General features: G+C 44.6%; 1 protein-coding gene across 1 annotated transcript in view; it reads left to right on the forward strand.

Moving 5' to 3' along the window:
* Positions 1-21,392: 21,392 nt before the first annotated feature.
* The window catches only part of LOC124545533 (blood vessel epicardial substance-like), a 64,208-nt gene continuing 63,511 nt past the window's right edge, over positions 21,393-22,089 (forward strand). The window contains exon 1 of the mRNA XM_047124480.1: positions 21,393-21,635. Coding sequence (XP_046980436.1) covers positions 21,393-21,635 — 243 coding nt within the window. The remainder of the gene's footprint in view (positions 21,636-22,089) is intronic.

A 22,089-nucleotide genomic window follows, 5' to 3' on the forward strand; every position in this document is an offset into this window, starting at 1 on the left:
GACGCAAGTGCCCCAGAGAGGCCTTGTGCCTGGGTAACGGAGACTATATCCATGTAGCGGCATGAAGCCGTGCGAATATTATTGTACCCTCCCAAAGATGCTTGGTCTGGTGACACAACATATCGGGCAACGTTTTTAAGTCGTGCCGCCAGAAGGCGAGTGAAGATTTTCATATCACTGTTAAGGATGGTGATGGGCCGATAATCACTGATATTGTTGCCACCATGCGGTTTATGTACAGGAATACATGAAAGCGTCCGGCACAGGTACTTCCAGAGACATCAGTTCCCGACAGATGGAGGTGAAGGTGGACTCCAACAAATCACGGAAGGTGCTATAAAATTCGAGGGGAAGACCGTCGGGTCCTGTGGAGCGATTGATGGTTCCTGCCCAGATCGCATCGCGGACTTCATCATCAGTCACCTCTGACATCAAGTCAATCGCCGCATCTCCTGGGATACCACCGAAGTTGAGCTTTGAAACTTCCTCGATCAACTCTGGGGAATGTGGAATTGCAGCGTAGAGCTGCTGGTAGTGGGCGTGAAGCACATTCCCTATTACAGATTGGGTTACGCAGCGACGCCCTTCTTGGTCTGTTAGGACATGAATCAATTTTCGGCGTCGATTTTGGCGTTCTTGGATGATATGGTACATCGACGGATGTTAATGAGGCATGCGATCAGCAGGACGAGATCGTACTATCGCTCCTTCCAAATGCCTTCGCATGAGATTGGATATTTGGGCCTTAGCATGGTTCATCCTTGTATGGCGCTCAGGGGAGGCTGGCATCATGGAGCATTCTCGTAGGATCCTGTAGTAAAAGTTCATAGTGCTCTTCCTCCAGGCGACAACATCTTTGCCATACCGGATCAAAGTTTTTCGAAGAGCAGGTTTTGCACACTGGATCCATCAAGATATGGTAGACGTATACGCGGGACGGCGTCTATTACATGTGATCCCAGTGTCTTCTATTAGAAGACGACAGTCAGGTGAATTAAGAAGTTCCGTGTTCAGTTTCCATAAACCACGTCCATGCCATACTGCCTGTCTTGTGAGGACAACATCACAGAAAAAGCATCATGATCTGAGAAAGCAACAGGCCAGATTTCAGCCTGTCGAGTGTGTTGAATGAGGGATCGCGAGATGTAGATGCGATCCAGTCGGCTAGAGGAGTGCGCAGTGTAGTACAAAAGATCACCGTGAACATGTCTCCACGTGACGACAAATTGCAGTCGTGTGACGACTGTTTCCAGAGCTGCGCATGGTGAGTGACGCGGAAATTGATTCTGAGGTCGCTGGGTGCAGTTGAAGTCTCCACCCATGGTCCCATAAAAAGGGGTGTAACTTCATTCGCGAAGAAGGAATTGCGTTCACGACGGTAGCTGAAGCCCGACGGTGCATAAATGTTGACGATGCGTGCACCAAAGAGAGTAAGGGCCATACCTCTGCCGTTGGGGAGGTATAGGACATCTCCGGCAGGAAGACCTTCTCGTAAGATGATGGCAACACCACTACCGGTGTCCGAAGCGGGAGAAAGAAGCGCCGTGAAGCCATGTGGTGGTGAAAATCGGCGACATGCACTTCCTGAAAAAGCGCAATATCTATGTCCGCATCGCGGAGCAACGCTAGTTTGTGGGGCGCACGAATTGTCGCGAGGTTAATCGTTGCGACACGATAATGCTGGTGTTGGAGTCCCACAGGCATAGGTGGGGCTCCTTCTTCAGGATCGAGAGGTCGTCGATCTTGCCGGTCCACTGAGGAGGCTGCTATTGTGGAGAGTTTGCGGGCGCGGGCGCAACCGATGGGGGCGCCCCATCGTCAGCACTGCCCACCCCAGTCACTTCGATCTCCACGTCGTCTGCCCAGGAGACCGATACTGCGGTAGGGCATCAGCTGTGCACATCATCCACGTGGAGAGGAGACGTAGTTTTCGGCTCAGCGGATAGGCTCTCTTCCACGTCGACCTGTGGGGGCGACGGCGCCAGTAAGGAGGGGTGTTCGTTGCCAGTGGTCGCCTGTGGCGGGTCGTTCGCATCAGAATTTTGGTCATCAAAGAGCGGTTTGTCGTCCATCTTCGGGTCTGCATTCCTGGTATCCATCGGTAGAATGGATTCATCAGGGGGTGTACGGCTACGTTTCTTTCTCTTTCGTGGCGATCCTTGTTTTCGAGCATTTCGTTAAGAGTTCGATTGCTGGTGGCTTTCGTCTGACTCCGGACCAGTCTGAAGGAAAGCAGAAGTAGGTACCACTCCCGGATCAACGTTCATCTCAGTAGCATTTTCAGTCACCGTGCTGCGAAGATTCGGCAGGTCAGGATCTGGCGTCTGTGACACCTCAGAAGGAATCTCAGTAGCGGTTCCATCTACCTGACCAGACGACGTTAACGGAGCAGGAAGACCCGTGTAGATGTGCTACCTTCCTGAGCAACCTTGGCATATGTGACAGGGATCTGAGTGATCACCGCTGGGGACGCTTCCTCGCCGACCGGCGTCTGGATCAGGCGGCGTCGTATGCAGGCGGATCTGACCTGGCCCTCTTGCCTACAACCCGCACATGTTCGGGGTTGGCCGTCGTACATGACAATGGCTCGCACCCCGCCAATTGTCAGGTATGATGGTATATGTTTTTTCAGTTCAATTTTGACCTGACGCACACCATTAAGGACAAGGTAGGTCGTGAAGGTTTGCCGTAACCGATGACGTTACTGTATGGTTGTAACGCAGAGACAACTTCGTCCTTCGGCACTTCAAAAGGTAGTTCAAACACCCTAATCGTGCATTGTCCGTACTCTGCGAGTTCAAGTGTTACAGCTCCGATGTGACCATCAGAGTATTTGAACTGAAGTCCATTGGCATGTCGGCGAGTAACATCTTCACACACCTCGGTGTTTGTCATTTTAATATAAACGACAGTACTCGTGATCGAAAAATGGATTCCGAGAACGTGGTTAAGATCCAAACGAACTTCTTCACGTAGGAACGTTTCAACTTCATGTGCACGTGGTCGCGCATGTTCAGCTGGGAAGGAAACTTTAAGGGTCGCACGGCGGTAAGCGCTCGACATGTTGTTCACGGTGGACGGACACAAGCCTTAAAGCTACGACGCGGAAGTAAACAACGCCTGCAGCGGAGCACTGGCCGGCGCGCGGGGCCGTCCGCACGCTGCCACGGCTGAGAGCCGACTGACCAACAGAGCTACCCAAGCACGACTCACGCCCCGTCCTCACAGCTTTAGTTCTGCCAGTACCTCGTCTCCTACCTTTCTTCCAGGAGTGCTGGTTCTGCAGGTCTGCAGGTGAGCGTCTTCGAAGTTTGGATGGTAGGAGACGAGGTACTGGCAGAACTAAAGCTGTGAGGACGGGGCGTGAGTCGTGCTTGAGTAGCTCTGTTGGTAGAACACTTGCCCGAGAAAGGCAAAGGTCCTGAGTTCGAGTCTCGGTCCGGCACGCAGTTTTAATCTGCCAGGGAGTTTCATATCAGCATACAATCCGCTGCAGAGTGAAAATCTCGTTCTGGAAACATACTCCACGCTGTGGCTAAGCCATGTCTCTGCAATATCCTTTCTTCCAGGAGTGCTAGTTCTGCATGGTCTGCAGGAGAGCTTCTGTGAAGTTTGGAAGGCAGGAGACGAAGTACTGGCAGAACTAAAGCTGTGAGGATGGGGCGTGAGTCATGCTTTGGTAGCTCAGTTGGTAGAGCACTTGCACGCGAAAGGCAAAGGTCCCGAGTTTGGGTCTCGGTCCGACACACAGTTTTAATATGCCATGGAGTTTCATATCAGCGCACACTCCGCTGCAGAGTGTAAATCTCGTTCTGGAATAATATAGTGTATTCGAATTCTGAATAAAACCAACCTACTTTTAGAAAAATAATATGTTTCGTTACTTACTGAACGCATCGAGAACTTTATAAACGGAAGTAATACGTTGCCCGATATTTATCCGTATGGGTCGATTTAATATAGTATTATCTATCACTTGCATACTGAGTTTCGAGAACTGATTCGGATTTTCAGGTGCTCTGGTCAAGAACCATTCACCAGTCGTAAGCGTAATCAGTGTCAAGACGGAACTTGAAGGATTTCTTGAATCCCATAGTGGAAGAAAATCCATTAGGAGAAAGCAAAGTGGAAGAAGTTTCAGTGCAAGGTGGAGACTGCATTGCAAGATTAGAGACCAATGCAAGCAGCTTTATCTCTATCTCTACAAACTGCCGCGTGTGTGTTATAAGTGGATCGTATGATCATTACGTCACTCCCTGATCGTGACTGAAAAAAAAAGAATACGGATTGACACTATGGATATAATATCGTAATTCCATTAGTTGGTTCGGGATGATTTCGATTCGTGCGCGTTGGACCCTTCTCTAATGCTACAACAGAGAATATGATATCTGAACGTGTGTGACAGCTACACACGCTATGCCAATGCCGGTAAGCTGTCGTAAAATACCCATGATTACCTGTTATTATCAGTGTAATCTCTAATTATTTATCATTTGCATATCACGTTTATCGTAATTATTTGAATTTTCATGTGCGTTGTTTCGATGTGTGTTACGTAAAAGAATACATCGGGTTTTGTGATTTGCTCTTCGGTCTGAAACTCATACCAGAGTGCATTAATAGATATGATACATGTTTATCGTGCAATCTGTTTTGAACGATGCCACTTATAAAAATATCCAGCAGAGTGTAAGCTATGTCAAGAAATCATTACAATCGAGGATTACTAACACCTTCCAAAGTGTCGCATTTACCAACGGAAAAACGGTTTAGTAATATCCTATCTACAGAGCCCTCGTCTTTTTTTAAATTGAGGAACATAACATCATTACAACAATACACGTACAGAAAAATGTAATAGTGACTAGCTGGTCAATATTTCACATAGTCGAAATCCTTTAAGAACAGAAATAAATACAACTGACATGTTTGACAAGTTATTTACAGAGAGCTTTTAGTAACAATTCTAATAAAAGTTAGTATGTGTTGTGAAATGTAAACAAATGGCAAATAAGTGCATCAGGTAAGAAACGAATTGAAAATGGAAAACACAAATGAGGAAAGAGAAACAAAAGGGATATTTCTAGCGAAAGTAGTCACTGTAAGTGAAGCGTCCTCTGATATCCGTACAATAACGCAACTGATAAAGTGTTGGCGAAATGTTCGCGATACTGCGGTGAACGGTGCAATAGTTGATGACATTCCCACAGGTAGGCCAAGTACTACACGGCGTCACTGCCTTGTAACTCAAAAATGGCGTAGGCAGTGTGTCCCAGTAGCCAGGCCACGGCGTTGCACTTCGTTTTTGGGTGCAGTTTAAAGCCAGGAAGGAGAATCCACATTGGTGTCACACTGGAAGGTGCAGTCTGGTTGATAAGCCCCACCATCAATCGGCACAACTCCCACACTCCACACACGTAGCAGCACGCTATACGGTGGTCTCTGGTGTCGGCAGCTCCACACTGGCTGCACTCGTTCGTCTGGCTGAGGTGAATGTTCAGAATGGTTCAAATGGCTCTGAGCACTATGGGACTTAACTTCTGAGGTCATAAGTCCCCTATAACTTAGAACTACTTAAACCTAGCTAACCTAAGGACATCACACACATCCATGCCCGAGGCAGGATTCGAACCTGCGACCGCAGCAATCGCGTGGTTCCAGAATGTAGCGCCTAGATCCGCTCGTCCACTCCGGCCGGCTGAAGTGAATGTCTACTAGACGCTGCTTAGTCGGAAAGGTGTCACTGACGACTCGTTACCACAACGAACTGATGTCCGACGGCATGAATGGATTGTTTATATTAGCCCATACCTGCTTCTAGACGATCGTTGGCATCCGTATTTCCAGGCTGCGCGCTGGAGGACATCTTAACTACATAGATCCGTCGAGCTGACGTATTCCGATCTGTAGTCGCCTCCAAGACATAAATAAGTGCGAGATAAAATTCCCTAACGTAGGAAAACTTGAAGGGGATGCCCGCTACTGAAACTGGAGTGCATTGTAACTAAGGCCGGTATCGATCCAATATGGCTGCCGTTGTCCCGTTCGGATGGTCGGTCTGCAGCGTCGCTGTTCGGTGAATGGGGAGTACCTGTGCACTTCCGCCGGAAGTCGGTCAGTCCCAGTCCCCCGAGTGACCGATCGAGGACGCAGGCGGTGGTTTGCACTTCGAAGATGGAGTGTAGCCACTACTTTCATAATCGAATTTCCCAGAAGTTTCGGGGCGCTGGGGCGGTCAGCAGCTGAGCGACATACCACGCCTTGGCGAGAATCGTCGTGTTAATGAACGACACCGCCTGGTGAAGGTACAGACGTCGGTTGGCGTGGCAACGGCGGTGTGGAGGAGTCGCCCCCACGTGAGGGTCTGCATTTTCTGAGGGCAGGCACACACCTGCAGTCCCAGCAATTTGTGCTCCTGGACGATCTTGTACCACCGGCGTTCGTCATCAGGAAGGTGCAGTCCGAGTGGAAGCAGGACAGTTTTGCGCTGGTTAATTGCAGCTCCAGATGGTTCAAATGGCTCTGAGCACTATGGGACTTAACATCTCAGGTCATCAGTCCCCTAGAACTTTTTTTTTTTTTAAAAAAAAAATCTTTATTTCATCATTATCATGTTACAATGTAACCTACTACCTAATACATTAGTAGGTCCTATATTTTACTATTTCTAAGTTCTCTCTGCAGCTTTAATATTTAACACTACAGGTTTATTACTACACTCCATCACCACTATGGGGTTAATCTACCTACTCACTATTCTATGTTACTGTTAGTCTAATATTCCTAGATTTTAGCTTGTTTCCCCTAGAACTTAGAACTAATTAAACCTAACTAACCTAAGGACATCACACATATCCATGCCCGAGGCAGGATTCGAACCTGCGACCGTAGCGGTCTCGCGGTTCCAGACTGAAGCGCCTAGAACCGCTCGGCCACCAGGGGCCGGCGCAGCTTCAGATGCACAGCCATAGAAGTTCAACACTTGGCGTGTGGATTCTGTGTCTCTCGTGTCGGTCTTGGAACCGTCACGTGCTAAACGTCATTCTCATGTTAGCTGATTTGTGCTTCGTCTTCAGTAACACTGTCTTAGCTGGAACGTTGGTGGAAACATACATTTACTTTGGATGTTTTTCCGTAGTTGTTTATGAGTTTCATTGTGACGACATGCAGTAATAACAAATAGTTTATTTGTTCAAAATATTGCGCCATGGTAGGTTACTTGATTCCCAATCTTTTTTATTCCACCTGGAGTGCTTGCAGAATTTTTTTTTAAATCATACATACTCTACTCACCAACATACAGTACCTTCTGCCCCTCACAAAGATGGTGAAGGAATACGGAAACTAGTGCACAGGTCCTAATTTCTCTTATCGTATGCCAAATGTATGTTGGCTACGAATGTCAGTCCTCTATAGTGCTTTCGTGGAAACGACATCGTCAATACTGACCCTACGACTTATCGTAGAAAATAGACTAATAAAAGACAAACCTATGTTTCTGGCATTTGTAGACTTAGAGAAAGCTTTCGACAATGTTGACTGGAATACACTCTTTCAAATTCTGAAGGTGTCAGGGATCAAATACAGGGAGCGAAAGGCTATTTACGATTTGTACAGAAACCAGATGGCGGTTATAAGAGTCGAGGGGCATGAAAGGGAAGCAGTGTTTGGGAAGGGAGTGAGACAGGGTTGTAGCCTATCCCCGATGTTGTTGTTGTTGTGGTCTTCTGTCCTGAGACTGGTTTGATTCAGCTCTCCATGCTACTCTATCCTGTGCAAGCTTCTTCATCTCCCAGTACCTACTGCAACCTACTTCCTTCTGAATCTGTCTAGTCTATTCATCTCTTGGTCACCCTCTACGATTTCTACCCTCCACGCTGCCCTCCAATACAATGCCTCAGAACATGTCCTACCTACCGAGCGAGGTGGCGCAGTGGTTAGACACTGGACTCGCATTCGGAAGGACGACGGTTCAATCCCGCGTCCGGCCATCCTGATTTAGGTTTTCCGTGATTTCCCTAAATCACTCCAGGCAAATGCCGGGATGGTGCCTCTGAAAGGGCACGGCCGACTTCCTTCCCTATCCTTCCCTAATCCGATGAGACCGATGACCACGCTGTCTGGTCTTCCCCAAACCAACCAACCAACATGTCCTACCAACCGATCCCTTCTTCTGGTCAAGTTGTGCCACAAATCTCTCTTCTCCCCAATTCTATTCAATACTTCCTCATTAGTTATGTGATGTACCCACCTAATCTTCAGCATTCTTCTGTAGCACCACATTTCGAAAGCTTCTATTCTCTTCTTGTCCAAACTATTTATCGTCCATGTTTCACTTCCATACATGGCTACACTCCATACAAATACTTTCAGAAATGACTTCCTGACACTTAAATCTACACTCGATGTTAACAAATTTCTCTTCTTCAGAAACGCTTTCCTTGCCATTGCCAGTCCACATTTTATATCCTCTCTACTTCGACCATCATTAGTTATTTTGCTCCCCAAATAGCGAAACTCCTTTACTACTTTAAGTGTCTCATTTCCTAATCTAATTCCCTCAGCATCACTCGACTTAATTCGACTACATTCCATTATCCTCGTTTTGCTTTTGTTCATGTTCATCTTAGATCCTCCTTTCAAGACACTATCCATTCCGTTCAACTGCTCTTCCAAGTCCTTTGCTGTCTCTGACAGAATTACAATGTCATCGGCGAACCTCAAAGTTTTTATTTCTTCTCCATGGATTTTAATACCTACTCCGATGTTATTCAATCTATATATTGAGCAAGCAGTAAAGGAAACAAAAGAAAAATTGGGAGTAGGAATTAAAATCCATGGAGTAAAAATAAAAACTTTGAAGTTTGCCGATCACATTGTAATTTTGTCAGAGACAGCAAAGAACCTGGAAGGCCAGTTGAATGCAATGGGCAGTATCTTGAAAGGAGAATATAAGATGAACATCAACAAAAGCAAAACGAGGACAATGGAATGTAGTTGAACTAAATCAGGTGATTCTGAGGGAATTAGAAATTAGATTAGGAAATGAGACTCCTAAAGTAGTAAAGGAGTTTAGCTATTTGGGGAACAAAGTAACTGATGATGGTCGAAGGAGGGAGGATACAAAATGTAGACTGGCAATGGCAAGGAAACCATTCCTGAAGAAGAGGTATTTGTCAACATCGAGTATAGATTTATGTGTCAGGGAGTTTTTTATGAAAGTTTTGAATGGAGATTAGCCATGTATGGAACTGAGACATGTACGATAAATAGTTGAGACAAGACGAGAATAGAAGGTTTCGAAATGTGGTGCTACATAAGAATGCTGAAGATTAGATGGGTAGATGACGTAACTGATGTACTGAATAGAATTGGGGAGAAGAGGAATTTGTGGCACAACTTGACTAGAAGAAGAGATCGATTGGTAGGACATGTTCTGAGGCATCAAAAAAATGGCTCTGAGCACTATGGGACTTAACAGCTATGGTCATCAGTCCCCTAGAACTTAGAACTACTTAAACCTAACTAACCTATGGACAGCACACAACACCCAGCCATCACGAGGCAGAGAAAATCCCTGACACCGCCGGGAATCGAATCCGGGAACCCGGGCGTGGGAAGCGAGAACGCTACCGCACGACCACGAGATGCGGGCCGAGGCATCAACCGATAACCAGTTTAGTATTGGAGCGCAGCGTGGAGGGTAAAAATCGTAGAGGCAGACCAAGAGACGAGTACACTAAGCAGATTCAGAATGATGTCGGATGCAGGAGATACTTGGAGATCAATCAGCTTGTACAGGATAGAGTAGCATGGTGAGCTGCATCAAACCAGTCTCTGGACTGAAGACCACAACTACAACATGGTAATTACTGTGCCATACAAATCTAATAAACTTTTCCTCTATAAATGGAAGTCGAAAATATAATGTATACTACTCATAAAAAGAAATATTCTATAACAGAACTTTTTGGAGATAAAGTACATCCATGCAACGAAAGATTTGGCTTGTGGTTACTACAGGAAACTTAGATGATAATAATCTTGTTACAAATATTGTAGCTATTATCTACACAAATGGAGAAGAAAAATTAGAACAATGTAAGACAATTATAGAATCATTCTGCGATAATATTATGGCAGATTACAGATTTAATACACTGTACGAAGGATGCAGTAAAAAATCTGTTTTTAGTTAAGAAATAAACGTGTGGATCATATAATAGTTTCTAAATTTTGTTCTGCAAAACATGCTGTTAAAGCTAAGTTACCTCTTCTTTTAGATTCGAATACAACCACATGTAAAGGGGCTATACAAGCTGTTAATGTAGATATGGCTGTCTAACAGGACACATGGTCACACAAACGTTGAAGAAGAGCTCAACATATTGTTGTGTGACGTGATTGGTGTCTGTGTGGGTACTAGTTTTGGTATAGCCACGCTGCCTCCAGACCACGTCCAGCAGTTTGGCCATACACAAACACTATCTCAGCTTATTCCTGACAACAACAGAGGATCACTCTGCTGTCTAAAATACACTATGTGAATCACACAGTGTGTAACACACAAGGACTACATCGCAGATGGTCACGGAAACTGCCATTCGTCAACGCCATCCACCATGACAACAGTGCATTTCAGGTCACATGTTCATGGATCCTTTTTCCTCCATTTACAGGCAGGAATCCGTCCCTTCAGTCTGTCGGATTTATATATAATAAACACTCCAGTTTTATTAGTAATATTATATAGGAAGACACCGACAAGCTTTGGGACAGGTTCCTTACACCAAAACAAGAAAAAAAGGTCAGTAAAGATGGGCTCTAAAATCCATAATGTAAGAGCTGTGAGAACTTGTCGAGTAGATGAGAGGCGTTTCACACTAGCGAAAATGAACAGCTCATAGCTCTTGAAGTACGCATTTTAGACCAAATGTTTACTAGACATGTTTTGCTTGGTTTGGTGCATACTATCTCCTCCCAAAATACGGAAAGCAAACTCCTTGTGGTAAAAGAAACCTGTTTCATAGTATCGAAAATAAAGAAATTCTCAGAGCTCTTAAGGTGTCTATTTTGGATTCCATGTTTATAGACTTTTTCTCCCTGTAAATAATATATATATATATATATATATATATATATATATATATATATATATATATATTGTGTGTGGGGGGGGGGGGGGGTGCGGGTGTGTGTGAGTGTGCGCATGCGCGTGTGTGGGCGCCTGTTTGGATAATATTTTATAGTACTAGATGTTTTATATATACTAGTTATCCAGTGTGTCTTTGGAGGTCTTTCAATCGGTTGAAATTACGTTAATAGAAATGAACATACTTTGATTTTTTGTGTACTTGATGTATGAGTCTTATAACAAGATCAAGTATAATAATAATATTGCGCGGCTTATTTGTTTGGATATTGTAATTGTAATTGCCTCCTGGGAATGCTGTATTGCTGAAAATGGGGTCACCCAAACATAAGCGCTGGTTTTAAAAGCAGGATGGTTGAACAACTTGATTCCTATTGGCCCAAAGTGACATGTGTGGAGACGTTGGCGCTAATTTGCACAAACGTTCGCATATTTCCGCTGACGTGTTATGACATGTTTGTCGCTACTACCATAGGCGGGTAGTCCTCCCACAGATTTCGATCGCATAACAGTGATTTTTCTGCTAACAGCCAGGACAGAAACGTCAGAGACGATTATACATATACTGATCAAACAATGCAAATTTATTGGCCATGGCTAGGTTGTCGGCTAGCATAGAGTTCACAGTCATCAGTCTGTCGCAGCCAAACTGTAACCTCCCTACATGTGAGTGTCCTCTTAGCCACCTCACTATTCAGTGGGGTAGTTGGAGACCTTGGTTACCTCTCTAGGTGCGCATCTTGTAGCGTTGTTCTAATTTTTATAGAGATGCTGTGTCTATGGTTGACAGTATTTGAAATCGTTGAACCTCAGAACTTTGCTATGACATCAAAACTTAACCAAGATTTTTGTTCACTATGCTGTAACAACATTATTTCTAGCAATACGCTTGTTTTAACACATACACTAGGACAACACAGAATCAAGAAATGTAGTGATGGCTTAGCAAGACTTTACCTATGGCACTGTAGGATTTTTTAACTTTGAGAGAGTATTTGAGTATTGATAGACTTCAGCATTTCGCTATGACGTCATAAAATTTACGGAGGCTTTTCACAATATGCATTGACGTCATTGTTTCTAACGACAGACTGGATTTAACACATACACAATCTAGTAATGTGGGGATATCTTTGCAAGTGTTTATTTGTTTATAGTGGTATTGGCTTAAAATTTAAATTATGTGCAACAATGTATTTGTTGAAACTTCCTGGCAGATTAAAACTGTGTGCCGGACCGAGACTCGAACTCGGGACCTTTGCCTTTCGCGGGCAAGTGCTCTACCAACTGAGCTACCCAAGCACGACTCACGCCCCGTCCTCACAGCAAAGGTCCCGAGTTCGAGTCTCGGTCCGGCACACAGTTTTAATCTGCCAGGAAGTTTCGTATCAGCGCACACTCCGCTGTAGAGTGAAAATTTCATTCTAGAATGTATTTGTTGTTAATAATTTTTGTGGTAGTTTGCAGTAAGAGCATATATAGTACATTTACTTATAGACTATGGGAAATATAGAGAAAATAAATAAAAATTATTAATGTAGGGGAAAACACGAAGCATTGTAGAAAATCGTGGAAAATATTGACAAATGGCAAATGAGAGTACTTATATATCTGTACGTATGTGGTCTATGCTGGTGCCCAGAGTTACAAAAATTGCGTAACATTAAATTTAATTTGTTATTAACAAGTACCCACACTCTCATCCTCTCCCTACACATGCAGTGATGTGACATAATGCAATTAAAATAAATTTATCTGTTATTAACAAATAGTCACAGCCTGATGTTCTCCCTGTGGTGCACCGCTGAAAAATGAAGCCACCCACTAAAGTGATCTAATTGCGAAAGCAGGTGGGGAAAGGGGAGGCGGGTGCTTGATTCTTATTGACCCAGTGTGGGATGGCCATCACTTCAATGTGCTCCCATTGCCTGAGTTGTGACCGCTACGGTCGCAGATTCGAGTCCTGTCTCGAGCATGGACGTGTGTGATGTCCTTAGGTTAGTTAGGTTTAATTAGTTCTAAGTTCTCGGCGACTGATGACCTCAGAAGTTAAGTCGCATAGTGCTCAGAGCCATTTGTCCGAGTTGTGGGAGGGAATTGTAACCAATTATACACCACAGAAAACCACATGACCAGTACTAAATTATGTCATGATCTTGACTATAAGTAGTCCAGTTGTCGACGGTGCATGGTTCCCTCCTGTGGTCTTCAAAATTTTTCAGTAATTCCCTTTGGAAAGGGGAGTGGAGAGTGACCTCAAATATAAGTAGCTCAAGTACGTAACCTGACGCTCGAAGTCCTAATCAACGACCTTCAAATAAGGTCGTTATCTCGCTCCATATGCCCAGTACTTAATTTCTACACATGGCGTCGTGTTGTCAGTTGATGCTACGTTTAATAATCTTGTGAGTTAGCTCTTCTGTAAACTTAACATTGTCCCATGTGACTATTATATAACAGAGTTTGATAATGAAATTAAGTATTAATATGAAAGACTTGTGGTTATTTTAATATGGCGCAACATAGAAAGAAAGATCTTTTATCATTTAGATACAACATAGCAGGTCAGCAACTGGAAGCAGTTAATTCCATAAATTATCTGGGAGTACGCATTAGGAGTGAATTAAAATGGAATTACCATATAACATTAATCGTCGGTAAAGCAGATGGCTGACTGAGATTCATTGGAAGAATCCTAAGGAAATGCAGTCCGAAAACAAAGGAAGTAGGTTATAGTACACTTGTTCGCCCACTGCTTGAGTACTGCTCACCGGTGTGGGATCCGTACCAGATAGGGTTGATAGAAGAGATAGAGAAGATCCAACGGAGAGCAGCGCGCTTCGTTACAGGATCATTTAGTAATCGCGAAAGCGTTACGGAGATGATAGATAAACTCCAGTGGAAGACTCTGCAAGGGAGACGCTCAGTAGCTCGGTAGGGGCTTTTGTTGAAGCTTCGAGAACATACCTTCATCGAGGAGTCAAGCAATATATTTCTCCCTACTACATATATCTCGCGAAGAGACCATGAGGCTAAAATCAGAGAGATTAGAGCCCACTCAGAGGCATACCGACAATCTTTCTTTCCACGAACAATACGAGACTGGAATAGAAGGGAGAACCGATAGAGGTATTCAAGGTACCCTCCGCCACACAGCGTCAAGTTGCTTGCAGAGTATGGATGCAGATATAGAACTGCACACGTAATTTTCAGTGAGAGTTTTGGTTCCTTATTTGCCTTTTCTGACAAAAACTTCTCGGCTTTGCGTCTAATCACACGTGTGTGATTATGGAGAATTTTCTCTTCAGTTATGGTATGTGAAAACAGTTAGCAGACCCGGACGACGATCCATCCGAGTGTTAGCCAAGCCCGACAGCGCTCAACTTCGGTTATGTGACGAGAACCGGTGTTTCCACTGCGGCAAGGTTAGTGTCACGCATATATATACAAAGTAAGACAAGACACAGTGGGTTCAAGTTTTTTCCGTTATTATAAATGTACCGCATACATGATTTTAGAAGCAAACGGTGCCACTTGACATATTACCCAATTCTATAACTATTCTATAACTGCTAATATTTTTTCTGTCGCTCGTTGGCCGTTAACTTTAGAACTACATAACAATGAAAGCAAAAACTGTTAACTAAAATATTACCGAAATGTCATTTCTGTTGTAAAATTATAACAAATTATTTTAAAATATTTTCGTATACTACATTGCACAACACAATTAAAGGGTCGTTATTTTTGAAACGCGGTAATTGTCTCCCATAGCAACGCACAAATTCGGAATTTGCCTCAAAGGTGCCTACGAGCTGCTGCCGTAATGAGGGAAAACCATGGCGACCTGTGACGTCACCCTCTGCCTCGGCGACGCTTCAGACAGCGAAGTGTCGACAGACAGCAGAGCTCAGAAATGTCAGCTGTAAGGTGGGTTAATAATGTCGCACTGGCACCAAATATCACCACAATCCCACCCAACGCCACCATGCATTAGTCACACGATGGAAGGGTCGTCACACCCCCTCTTATCCACATTAGACCGCTTGCTTTGACGCCTCAGCGACTGAGGTCAGAATCAGGACAGCTGTCGTTGAAGCCGATTTTCTTATGGGTGACCGAGGAAAACATTTCAGATACATCGTCGCTCGGAATCGACACGAAAAGCCACAAGGGGAGGCACAAAGGTAGTCAGTGAAACACCCCTTCCTTTGCGGCGTTCATTCCGATACATTTCTGGGTCTAAAAGCATTGTTCACAGTGTGATGAACAACTGGACGAGATTCTTAACAGTGTTCGACTCTGCTGACCACCTTCCATTCTCCCCCCAGACGATTCAAAACCTTTGTTAGCAAATCGTGGAGCCGCAACCCTACTGAACATAATCTGATCCCTTTGGAGTTGAAGCGCAGCCGTATTCATTTCTCCCCTCCTGTTTTGGTCCTCCTGTGGCGATATGTGTGTGAATAAATCAGCGTAGGGCGCCTGAAGGCAGGCAACCTCTTCGGCTTGGATTTCGCACGCAGTGGTAAGCACGCGCTAGGGCAGCAGCTGAGTGTCGCTGAGCTGAGAGTGTTCACCCAAGACGTGCGAGTGGCACCGAGGGCGTTGTCGAAATGGCCTTCCTACAAGGAGCCTTTACCGAGCAATTCACCACGCACGTATCAATGTGATTAATTTTTCTCACCCGCCTACTTAATTCTAACACAACAAAAAATAAGATTAAGGCTGTTTATCACCGTCGAAAAACGTATCTTAAAAACGTCAACCACTATTGTTTAGAAGAACAAAACCAACACAATTAACATAATCTCCACATTGTAGCATTTATTTTATGTGATACAGAGAATGATATGAACTTCCTTTGAATTAGTTGCAATTTAGGCCTGCTTATTAAAATTTCTAAACTTGCTACGGTACAATTTTGTTATGTAACTACTTACAGATGTTAACTGCGCACGCCAGCCGCGGTGGCCGAATGGTTCTAGGCGCTTCAGTCCGGAACCGCGCGACCGCTACGGTTGCAGGTTCGAATCCTGCCTCGGGCGCGGATGTGTGTGATGTCCTTAGGTTAGTTAGGTTTAAGTAGTTCTAAGTTCCTCAGGGAATCACACCTAGTGATACGTGGCTGGCGACCACGGGGCCCCGAGCTGAGTCCTGGCATTGCTTCCACTTACTTATGCCAGGCTCCTCACTCTTATCTTTCCTATATGGCCACCCTCCGCCAGCTCTTGTTCTTTTCCGACCCTGACGCTATTAAGTTTCGAGGGCTAGGGGTCTTTCATTTTCCAACCTATACTTCTCATGCAGCGTCTGACCCGGAGCGGGCGGCTGCAAAAGGCGTCTGTATCCCACGTTAGGGGCGGCCTCCAGAACTGCGGAAGGCAACGGAATACCACCGCAGATTATCTTCCCTGCATAATGCAGTCTCCATTTTATGCACAAAAAATGGCTTCCTCTCATATTAAATCAGTGTCCGGAGGTAAAATAGTCCCCCATTCGGATCTCCGGGGGGGACAACTTGAAAGGAGGCAAAAAATCAAAACGAGAATTGGTACCTGGAATGTCAGAACTCTGCTACAAGCAGGAAAACTAGAAAACCTTAAAAGAGAGATGGAAAAGAATCATATGGACTTCGTAGGAGTTGCTGAAGTAAGATGGAATGGACATGGAGAGTTGCAGTCAGATGAATATGTATTCTACTACTCAGGAGGAGAAGTAAAAGGAATTAATGGAGTAGGAATGATTATGACAAAGGAATTGGCTAAATGTGTGGAATATGTAGACTATGCAAATGACCGGGTTATTGGTGTAAGGCTGAAAGGAGCACAAAAAGATTTACTGATTGTCCAGGTGTATATGCCAACTTCAGAACATGATGACCAGATTGTAGAGGAAACGTACAATGTAATAGAGAGAATAATGGACGAAAATAAAAAATGCTGCAAAATAGTAATGGGAGACTGGAACGCCATTGTGGGAGAAGGGAAAGAGGGAAACATAGTAGGCAGTCATGGTCTTGGAAAGAGAAATGACAGAGGTGAATGGTTAATTGACTTTTGCAGGGAAAGGCAGCTGATAGTGGCAAACACATGGTTCAAGAACCATAAGAGGAGGCTCTACACTTGGAAATCACCAGGGGATAAATATAGAAACCAAATCGATTTTATACTGGTAGAAGAAAGATACAGGAATAGAATCAAGAAGGTGCACACATTACCAGGTGGAGATATTAATAGCGACCACAACTTACTTATGGCAGAAATAGAAATAAGAATGAAAAAACTGAAAAAGGCGACAATGGTGAAGAAATGGGATCTAGAGAAGATAAGGTCCAACAAAGAACAAATTACAGAAATGCTGTCTCGGGACTTTCTAAACACATTACGAGACAAAGAAGCACCTGATAATGCCAATGAGTACTGGAATATGCTGAAAGAAGGAATCATTAAAGCAGGACAGCAAAATATAGGATATGTAAAAGGGAAAAGGTCAAAAAAACCATGGGTCGCACAAGAAATTATTTCCAAGATGGAGGAGAGAAGAAAATTGAAAAACAAGAACACTGAAGATGCAAGAAAGATATACCGAAGGTTAAATAACGAACTGCGAAGAGAAACAGAGCAGGCTAGGAAAAAATGGCTAAAAGAGGAATGTGATGAAACTGAAAAACTGAACAGGAAAGGAAGATACGACTTACTATACAACAGAGTAAAGACTATGACATGGGAACAAAACAGAGCAGGAAGTGCTACTATGGAAATTTTGAGTAAAGACGAAGAGGTAGTGTATAAAGATCGTGACGATGTCCTCCAGAGATGGGAAGAATATATAAAAGAGCTATATGACACAAATAGAAAACCAGAAACTCTGGAACTTGAACCACACAACAGAGTAAGTGACGAAGAGAAAGGACCGACCATCATAATGGAAGAAGTAAAGTCTGCCATTGATGCAATGAAAAATGGCAAAGCAGTAGGTACAGATACAATACCGGGAGAAATACTAAAATGCTTGAACCACAATGGAATAAGAGAAATATTGAGGTTATGTAATAAAATATATGACAGTGGTGAATGGCCTGAGGACTTTTTGACAACAGTAATGATTCCATTGCCGAAAAAACAAGGAACCAAGAAATGCAGCGAGCACAGGACAATCAGCCTCATTTCACATGCAGCCAAAGTGATGTTAAGAATAATTAATAAAAGACTTGAAAAAGTAATAGAGGAGAATCTCGGCGAGGAGCAATTTGGCTTTAGACGGAATACGGGCACCAGAGATGCAATAGGGCTCCTACGAATCTTGGAAGAAAGGTTTATTGAAAAAGGAAGAGACCTATATATGTGCTTCATCGATTTAGAAAAGGCATTTGACAATGTGGTTTGGGACAAGCTGGCGACTATTATGAGGGAAAAGAGAGTGGACTGGAAAACCAGAAGACTTATAAACTCATTGTACCTTAATCAAAAAGTTTCAGTTAAAGTGAGATGAGAAAGCACAAACTGGATCAGACTAGGGAAAGGAGTAAGACAAGGACGCTGTTTATCACCTACTCTTTTAAACCTCTACTTGGAAAATATGATTGACCAATGCTCATTATATGACAAAGGAGTAGAAATTGGAGGAAGAAGAGTAGGGTGCTTGAGATTTGCTGATGACATGGTCCTTCTAGCCACAGGGGAAAAAGAATTACAGGATTTGGTGGGCACCATTGCAACTAACGGAAAAATATATGGAATGAAAATTAACACAAATAAAACAAAAGTATTGGCAATAGGAGGAAATAAGGAAATAAAAATTGTGCTGAATGGAGAAACACTAGAAAAGGTGCAAAATTTTAAGTATCTTGGAAGCAGGATAGACACCGACTGGAAGTGCACCACAGAAATTAAAACAAGGATAGCAATGGCAAAAGAGGCGTTTTATAAGAAAAGGAGAATCTTCTGCAGCGGTATGGACAGAGAACTCAGAAAGAGACTCATAAAATGTCTTGTATGGAGTGTTCTTCTATATGGCGCTGAAACATGGACTATGAGGAAAAAAGACAGAGAAAGGCTGGAGGCTTTTGAGATCTGGACATGGCGGAAGATGGAAGGAATAAGTTGGATGGACAGAGTAAAAAATGAAGAGGTACTGAGAAGAGTGGGAGAGAAAAGGCAGTTACTAGATGTAATAAAGAGAAGAAAAAGAAATTGGATTGGGCATATATTAAGAAAGAATGACGGACTGATAAAACAGTTTTAGAAGGTTACGTAGAAGGGAAAAGGAAGCGAGGAAGGAAGAGATTCCAGATACTGGATGTCATGATGGACGGTACAACATACAGCAGCCTTAAGAAGGAAGCAATGGATCGCAGAAAATGGAGAGGCAAAGGACCTGCTAATATAGCAGATAACTGATGATGATGAAGTTCTAGTGGACTGATGACCTTAGAAGTTAAGTCCCATAGCGCTCAGAGCCATTTGAACCATTAGTTAATTTGCATAACATGCATTATTGGGCAATTGGAAATCCATGTTGGCTGCGCCAAGCTGCACACCAAAAACCGTGGTCGGTGAATGTATGGTGTGGGATTCTGGAGGACAAAATTGTAGGCCACTGTTTCATCGAAGGAAATCTTAATGGTAAGGAGTACAACACATTCCTGCAAGAAAAATTAGGAATGTTATTGGAAGAAATACCTTTAGGAACAAGTAACAGAATTTGAGAATCAACGCGATGGGTGTCGGGCACATTTTTCACTGATGGTTAAAAATAAGTTGCAGAGACAGTTCTCAAATAGTTGGATTGGACGCGGAGGAGATGTGTCGTAGCCGGCTCGATCGCCAGACTTGACACCTGAAGATATGCGAGAGAGAATTGCCAGAGGAAGTGCTTCGGTAAGTGCCGAAGTGATGAGGAATACCACTCAATGCTTGGTAAGAGGATTGCTGCACGGCATTGATACCAATGGTCATCACTTCAAACACCTTCTGTAAATGGACGTTATGCCACCTTTGGGTCCCTTGTTGACCTTCAAAGACGTTATAGTTACAAATCATTGGATTCGTCTCGACAGCCGCTGTCAGGGAATAAGTACCAAACTATAGCATCTCATTTAAAAAAACAAAGGTGACCTCCAGATCTCTGATGAGACCCCCACCTAGCAACAAAAGACCATTGTCATATTATGGCCCCCGTTGTCCCATGCAGCTTTTGTCCCACAAACTTTTCAGCTCCTATCGTGCTCGGGACTTTAGGCGGGATCGGCAGCTACGAGTGAAAATGTGTGCTGGACCACGACCAGAACTGTGGCTCTACTGCTTCCCAGGCACCTGCACTAACCGCTGCACCACCCTGACACAGTGTATATCGCAAATGCGCGGAATATTTCGGCACGTTCCCTGGCCGATTCACATTCCGACGTTAACGCCAGCTATCAGCAGTCCTTGTCTATGTTCACGCTCGCTAATTTTAGATTCCCGCTGGAGGGCGAACGTAAATGTGCATCTGCACTAAACATTGTAGATTCATTGCTATGCAGGCGAATCAGTCGTACGAATGAGTGGTGTGGGTTGTTTCAGGTATCTGTGAAAGATGCAGCTGAAATCGTTAGCTCCTTCGATTTGCTTTCGTTTCTCCCACTTCACCTTCAGTTTACGTAATACGTATCACAGTTGCGGATTTCGCGTGGTGTCTTTTCTTTTGGACATGTCTGAATGAAGAGACATCACTATTCATATAACTGATTCGCCTTGATGAGCAATAAATCCACAATCTTCATTGCGGTCGCACATTTACCTCCAGTGGGAATCTGAATTAGCGATCGTGAAGGACACGGACAGGGACTGCAGATGGGTGGCACCAGGAGGGAATGTGAGTTGGCCATGGAGCGTGACGAAGTGGTATAGACATCGTGTCCAGATGGTGCAGTGATTTAATCTAACTGCCTCTTAAGCAGGAGATCCCGGGTTCGAGTCCTGATCCGGCACACATTTTCACTCGTCACCGCTGATTCCATATAGAGTTCCGACGTATCTGATAGCGTTAGTTCCTTCTCCTTTCTTTCTCCTCCACCTCCAGTTTGCACAACAGGCAGGAAGTGTGAATGTTTGTCAGCTTCAGGGTTTGCTGTGGCGCGGACCTCCCGCGTGAGCTTCTTGCCCCGGCCCCGTCACTTTCGACCTCGCTGCCCATCCTCGAGTGATCCCGACCAGGCTATACATTACCTGTTGCAGGTGGCGGCTGGGCGGTGATGGGTGGTTCTGCCGCGAGCAACGGTGCAGCGGCAGCGGCAGCGGCAGCGGCAGACGTGGTGGCAGCCAGAGCCGCAGCGGCCGGCGGCGGCGGGGGCGGAGGCAGTGCCAGTGCCGGCCCCAGGGACACCGTGGCGGCGCCGGGGGTGGCCGCCCCTGCCGCCCCCGGCCCGGGGGCGGGCGCGAGCGCGGGGGCGGGCGCGGCCGCCGCAGTCTGGTCTTCCACCGCTACCGCCGTCTCCGTGAGTGTCTGCCGGCTACCTTCAGCTAGACAGTTGTTTATAAAATATGTATTTATTGCAGACTTCTATCTCCTCCTTCCCCCTCTCTGCCCACTTTTTACACCCACACTCTCTGTGGGTATCCTCCTTCCCCTCCCTCTCTGTCCACTTCTTCCTCCCCTCCCCCTGTCCACTTCCTTCTCCTATTCTCTCTGTCCAGCTACTCCTTCTCTCTCTCCTTCTCTCACATCTCTCTGTCCATCTTTTCCTTCTCGCTATTCCTTTCCATATTCTCTCTCCAGGATATCATCCCCACTCCAATAGAAGGCATATTGTAATTAATGGTGCAAAGTGACGTGAGTGACAGTATAGGATAATAGATACTAAAACGTCGTAATAAAAATGTGTTAACAAGCGGGCTATTTGCAAAATAAATTCAGTGTGTACTCACGGTCCATCACTGTCTTCAGCGTGA

The sequence above is a fragment of the Schistocerca americana genome, chromosome 8, assembly GCF_021461395.2.
Source record: "Schistocerca americana isolate TAMUIC-IGC-003095 chromosome 8, iqSchAmer2.1, whole genome shotgun sequence".
NCBI classification, from domain to species: domain Eukaryota; kingdom Metazoa; phylum Arthropoda; class Insecta; order Orthoptera; family Acrididae; genus Schistocerca; species Schistocerca americana.